The 7,152-nt window shown below is 38.6% G+C and overlaps 1 protein-coding gene across 1 annotated transcript in view; it reads right to left on the bottom strand.

The window, feature by feature from the left end:
• C9 (complement component 9) overlaps positions 1-7,152 on the bottom strand; it is a 67,311-nt gene that overhangs the window by 26,274 nt on the left and 33,885 nt on the right. Inside the window, exon 6 of the mRNA XM_010853736.1 lies at positions 2,050-2,325. Within this exon, the coding sequence (XP_010852038.1) occupies positions 2,050-2,325 (276 nt within the window). The remainder of the gene's footprint in view (positions 1-2,049; positions 2,326-7,152) is intronic.

Raw genomic sequence — 7,152 nt, 5'->3', positions numbered from 1 at the left:
CGATTCATGGGGTCGCAAAGAGTCAGACACGACTGAGCGACTGAACTGAACTGAACTGAACTGAATGTGCAAGTATGTTCCCATCTTAGGGACTTGTCTTTAATAGATCCTTCTGCCAGTTATATTTGACAATTTCCTCTCCTTCAAATCTTTATTCGGATCTTATCTTCTCAGTGAAGCCTATCCTAAACTTCTTATTAATTTTTTATTTTAATTTTTTGTGCTGAGCTGGGTTTTCATTGCAGTAAATGTGCTTCTCTAGTTGTGGTGCACAGGATCAGTAGTTGTAGTGTGCAAACTTAGCTGCCAAGTGGCATGTGGATTTTATTTTCTTGACCAGGTATTGAACCCAAGTTCTTTGCATTAGAAGGCAGATGCTTAATCACTGAACTGCCAGTGGAGTCCCCTAAGTTTCTTTTTAAATACTGCCATCTGCCCAGGACTCCTGATTGCCTTATGCTACTCTACTCTCTCTTCATTTTATTCTATAGCACCTGTCATTTTTTAAATAGTCTATAGCTTCCCTTTTTTGCTGTTATGCTTATTTTTAATCTATCTTTCCTGCTAAACTTTCAGCTCCATGAGAATAAGAATCTTTGTTAGTTTGGTTCACAAATGTATTCTAAGCACCCAGAACAGTGCCTAGCTGCGTAGTAAGTCCACAATTAAATAGTTGTTGAATGACTTCAAGGATTTTCCAACTGCACTCTTTGAGTGAGTGTGCATGTGAATAGAAGCAATGTACTGACCTATAAAAAACAGTTATATTGTTGCTGGGGACTGGGGGCAGATGGAGGGAAGGGATAGTTAGGGAGTTTGGGATGGACAGGTATACACTGCTATATTTAAAACGGATAATCAACAAGGACCTAGTGTATAGGACATGGAACTCTGTTCAGTGTTATGTGGCAGGGGAGTTTGGGGGAGAATGGATACATGTATATATATTTGGTTGAGTCCCTTGCTGTTCACTTGAAACTGTCACAACATTGTTAATAGGCTATGCTGCTGCTGCTGCTGCTAAGTCGCTTCAGTCATGTCCGACTCTGTGCGACCCCATAGACGGCAGCCCACCAGGCTCCCCTGTCCCTGGGATTCTCCAGGCAAGAACACTGGAGTGGGTTGCCATTTCCTTCTCCAATGCCTGAAAGTGAAAAGTGAAAATTGAAAGTGAAGTCGCTCAGTCGTGTCCAACTCTTTGTGACCCCATGGACTGTAGCCTATCAGGCTCCTCCATCCATGGGATTTTCCAGGCAAGAGTGCTGGAGTGGATTGCCATTTCCTTCTCCAGAGGATCTTCCTGACCCAGGAATTGAACCCGGGTCTCCCGCATTGCAGGCAGATGCTTTACCGTCTGAGCCACCAGGGAAGCCCTCCAAAGATGAAACAAACCACTAAATCTGGATTAAATATTAAAAAACAAACACATTTTCAAAGTCTCAAATTAAATGTATGATTACAAAGTAAGCAGACAATTTCATATGCAATGCATATAATTTCATGGCATTGTTACTTTAGAAATACACTTTACAGTAAGTAGTCATCATTCTAAGATGTTGCAATGAATTACCAAAAAACTCCTGAGCATGAGTTAATTCTGATGAGAATATAGATTAAATAGTCTGCTACCACAATCTCAGTCAAAAAGAAAGTTCTGAATTCGTCTCTCTTTTTTTGGCTGCACCACAGCCATGTGGGATCTTGGCTACCCCTAACTAGGAATCGAACCCGTGCCCATTATAGCAGAAACACAAAGTCTTAACCACTGTATCGCCAGGGGAGTCCCCAAAAGTGTGCTCTGAATTCTTAATATGCTTGTTCTGTTTGTAACCACAAACACTCACATTACAACTGAATTGAAGGGATTTTTCTCCAGTTAACTTTCTTCCTCTGGACCCTCTAGCTACCTACGCATTTGAAGATTTGTTGAGTATTATTTTTCTTTATCTTATGAGCACTATCTTTTCTAAACAATTAAACTTAAAAAAGCATGCTTGGTTAGTTTTCAAAATATTCCGTTATATTTTCTACACTAAAGTTTGATCTTACCTGCTTAGCAGAATATGACGATAACAGTCTGTAAATATCATCTTTGGAATATGCAAATCGAAACGTAGCCTCAGCAGCCAACTTGGAAGGACTTGAGGTGCTTCCTTTGTCAGAATGTTCTAAATCTACACATTTATTCTTTTCAATTGCTTCAACAGGTGTATATTTTACAGTTAAACCTGCATTAAAATTTAATTTCTTCTCTTCGATAATAGTTCTGAGTATCTGAATGCTTTCTTCATGATTTTCAGTTCTGAAATTCTTGTCAGCTTTGGTCTAAGAGAAAATATACAAAAAAACCCACCCACAATAAATAGGAAAAGACAAAAATCAGGCAATTTATTTGAAAGAGAGTAGAGCAAAGAAGTTAAGAGTGAAGGCACAAAAGTGAGACTGCCAGTATTTAAATACAGATTCGATAATCTTGAGAACATTACACAATAACCTCTCTGTGCCCAGTCTGATTCCTAGTCTATAAAATAGGGATACTCACCACACCTGGCCCAAAGGTTGTTATGAGAAATCAATGAAATAAAGCATACGAAGGGCTTAGAACATAGCAAGCTTTCAAAAGTTAACATATCAATAATTAAAAAGCAAGTTGCATAACAGATCAGATGTACAATATATTCCCATTTGTGTTAAAAAAAGAAAGAAAAGAAATGATAAAGCTAACGCTTTAGAAGCCTTATATACCAGGCACTGTTTTGAGCATTTTACACGTTAATTAATTTAAGTAGAAGTTTCAAGACTTGAGCCCTGTTCTGCCTCTTAACCTTTTCACTCCACTGCCTAATAGGAAAAAAAAAACCCCAAAAAACAAACTTCTATGTGCATAGAAAATTACTGGAAAAATAGACAACCCACAGATTGTTCACCCTTGAGAAGGGGAACTGTGAATAGATAGATCTCTGGAGTAGTGGCAGGCTTGCTTTTTTTCTTGCATTATCTTTTATGTTGTTTGGACATTTTGATTTTTTTAACTGCGCTCATTTTTGCACGAAAAAGACTGAACTAAACAACCTAGTTGTTTAGTTAAAACAGCCTTGTTGTTTAGTTAAACTAGTTTAGCTAAAACAACCTAGATGTTTAGTTAGCTGTTTAATTAAAACTTTCAATTAAAACACATAAACTTATTTACAAAACAGACTCACAGACATAGGAAACAAACTTATGGCTACCAAAGAGGAAAGGATGGGAGATGGATAAATTAGGAGCTTGGATTTAACAGATAACACACTACTATATGTAAAATAGGTAATCAACAAGATTTTACTGTATAGCACAAGAAACTATATTTAATATCTTGTAATCTATAATAGAAAAGAATTTTAAAAAGAATATATATATATATCTATCTGAATCAGCTTTCTGTTCACCAGAAATTAACATAACACTGTAATTCGACTATACTTCAATAAAACAGAACTTTCTTTGCCAACTTGGTTACTGTCAGGCATCAGTGGGAGAGCTGTTAATCTCGACAATTAAACTCTCTTTCCAGAGGTCCCCTGAAGCAGGCCGCAACTCTTGTCTGGAAAAAGACACTCATCTCTTTAGTCATTGACACAGAGGGGACTTAGTAGCATACATTGAGTGACTTTTATGCACGGTGAATGGTGAGGTCTGATCGTGTATGTCTCCCCTTAAAGTCATATGTTAAAATCCTAATGCCCAGTGGGATGGTGTTATTAATAGAAGGTGGGGCCTGTGGAAGGAGCCTTCATGAAAAGATTAGTGCTTTTATAAAAGTGACTCCACAGAACTCCCTAGTCCCTGGAAACCATGTCAGGATACAGCAAGAAGTCTGTAACCCAGAAGAGGGCCCTCACCTGACCCTACTAGCACTTTGATCTCAGATGCCCAGCCTCCAGGACTGTGAGCAGTAAATTTCTGTTGTTTCAAAGCTACCTGGTCCCTGGTATTTCATTATAGCAACCCAAGAAGACTAAGACAAGAAACTCAAAGTTATCATCTAATGGGAAAGATTGAAATGTATATAATTTTCTTTAAAGGAAAGTGCTCAATGCAAAGGGGAAGAGTAACCTAACCATGTCACTTCCCTGCTTAAAATCTTTGTCTTCCCTGCCTTTGAGATAAAGTCTTGTTCCAAGTTAGTTTCTCCCTGTCTATACTCCAGCCCGCTGATCTCCTTTCCATTTGCACCACCTATGTTTCCTCCCATCACAGGGCTCTTTTATGTTGTGTTTACTTTCTGGAAACTTCTGTACTTCCCCTGCCTCCTCCACCTTCCCATTACACAAACATTACACACACTTATACACAAATATGTACTCTATATCCCTTGGTCTGGTGAATCCCCACTACTATTTCAAGTCTGAGCTTAAACATCACTTCTTTAGGGAGATGTTTCCTCATCCCGCCGACTAACAAATCTGTTTCCTATAAGCTCTCATGGTTCTTCTTACAAAATGAAAAACTCTTCCCTTTTATAATTGCTTATTTAATAGACCTTCAGATGGTAAACTCCTAGAATTCAGGGGCCATACCCATCTTACCCACATGCGACTATAGTTTCACCATTTAGTAAATTGCCTGGTGAATAGTGGATGACAAGAAAAAATTTATTAAACTTAATATGCAGTTCCAATATAGCTAACATAACATATGTATTGAGTGCTTACTCTGTGTCAGTAGTTGCTAAAAGTCTTTTACATAAATGTTTAATTTCCTATCTTTTAATTTCTCAAATTATCCCCATTTTACAGATAAGAAGATAAAGGTTAAAAAAAATGCGTCCAAGATCACACAGCCAGGAAGTGGCCCAGTCAGCAATGAAACCCAGGAAGTCTGATTTCAGGGCAGAATTGTTCATTTTTATTTTACACTGCCAAAGAGGGCTTGACAAATTCTCTGTGGTAAATGAAGAAAAGATTCATGGAAAAGATTTTCTTGAACATTTGGCCTTGAAATATTAATGCATATATATATTATGCAATAATATTATATGTTATATTAAACTGAATCACTTTACTGTACACCAGAAACTAACCCAGCATGGTTAATCAACTATACTTCAATTAACAGAGAAATGAATAAACTTCTATTGCCTTGAAATCTAAGGCTGGTAGAAGCAATTGAAGACAATTCCACTCAGTTTTCCATGCTGAGAAGTGCCAAAGCTGAACAAAATGGCACCAGAAAACTCTCTCTCCCTAACTCTTCTAGAAGGTAAGGTCTTCCTAGTTCATTGTCTTCTAACTGGTTGTAGGATTAGAGTGGCATAATTTGTAGGCTCTTGTGCTTACATCTGAATTGGCTAGAAAGGGACCAGCCCTGCGATAAGGATCAACTTAGCAGTGTGAAGGACTGCTTGCTGGTATAAAGGAATATTAGTCAGGGTGTCAATTAGAATGCTGTTGAATGGTCCTGTTTCACTATGCTAGGATGGTAGTAGTGAGTAAAGCCTGAAATAGTGAGGGTTGGGTCATCCCCCAGAAAGCCTAGAGACAGGAGCTAGATTGAAAAGCCCCAAATCCATCCATTCAAAAATAAGTCTGAGCCCAATGATAGGCATTCAGAGATGGACCAATAAGTGGGATCATTATGAAGAGGACAAAAGCCTTTGAAGAGAGGTCAAGAGGCAAGATTACAGAAAGTAGGAAGACACAAAGATGGAAGTAAGTTTCTTTATGAGAATCAAATAAACAGATGTTGGAGAAGCTGAAATCAGAGAGGAGGCAAATGTGGCTGTGTCTTCCAGAATGTCTTTGTAGGGGTTAGAGAAATCTATCCTGTTTAAAAACTTATCAACTGATGCTTCCTGAATAGAAATAAACATTACTTCTGGCCCTGGGAATGGAAGAGATAGAACACCTCAGAAAATACTCCATAGTTCAAACTGAGGAGGTTTGGAGAGAGAAATAAAAACTAAAGAGAAAAGATTATTAAAAGTTTCACTAAAAGTTTGTATGTACAAATAAAGAATAAAACCATACATTACTTACTATTATTATTAAGGGCATCTCTCACTAATTGACAAAAGGAACCTGGAAAGAGCAGATTGCCTGAAACCTCGTGAGTCATCCTCAACTAAGGTACCTAGCCAAACCACACCCCTTTTAACTGTTAAATTTCAGGATAATTTGAAAGGTAACAGTAGATAATGAATATAGTTCTCTATTATCTTCAAAAGATCATCTTCTCTGCCTTCAGTTCAGTTCAGTCGCTCAGTCGTGTCTGACTCTTTGCGACCCCATGAACCGCAGCATGCCAGGCCTCCCTGTCCATCATCAACTCCCGGAGTTCATTCAAAACCATGTCCATTGAGTCAGTGATGCCATCCAACCATCTCATCCTCTGTCGTCCCCTTCTCCTCCTGCCCTCAATCTTTCCCTGCATCAGGATCTTTTCAAATGAGTTAGCTCTTTGTATCAGGTGGCCAAAGCATTGGAATTTCAGCTTCACCAGTCCTTCCGATAAACATCCAAGACTGATCTCCTTTGGGATGGACTGGTTGGATCTCCTTGCAGTTCAAGGGACTCTCAAGAGTCTTCTCCAACACCACAGTTCAAAAGCATCAATTCTTTGGCGCTCAGCTTTCTTCACAGTCCAACTCTCACATTCATACATGACTGCTGGAAAAACCGTAGCCTTGACTAGATGGACCTTTGTTGGCAAAGTAATGTCTCTGCTTTTTAATATGCTGTTTAGATTGGTCATAACTTTCCTTCCAAGGAGTAAGCGTCTTATAATTTCATTGCTGCAATCGCCATCTGCAGTGATTTTGGAGCTCCCCAAAATAAAGTTGGCCACTGTTTCCACTGTTTCCCCATGTATTTCCCATGAAGTGATGGGACCAGATGCCATGATCTTAGTTTTCTGAATGTTGAGATTTAAGCCAACTTTTTCACTCTCCTCTTTCACTTTCATCAAGAGGCTTTTGAGTTCCTCTTCACTTTCTGCCATAAGGGTGATGTCATCTGCATATCTGAGGTTATTGATATTTCTCCTGGCAATCTTGATTCCAGCTTGTGCTTCTTCCAGCCCAGCGTTTCTCATGATGTACTCTGCATATAAGTTAAATAAGCAGGGTGACAATATACAGCCTTGATGTACTCCTTTTCCTATTTGAAACCAGTC

This window comes from Bison bison, unplaced genomic scaffold (assembly GCF_000754665.1).
Source record: "Bison bison bison isolate TAMUID 2011002044 unplaced genomic scaffold, Bison_UMD1.0 scf7180017864331, whole genome shotgun sequence".
NCBI classification, from domain to species: Eukaryota; Metazoa; Chordata; class Mammalia; order Artiodactyla; family Bovidae; genus Bison; species Bison bison.
Note: the sequence above shows the minus strand (reverse complement) of the source record. Positions and strands in the feature narration are given on the sequence as shown.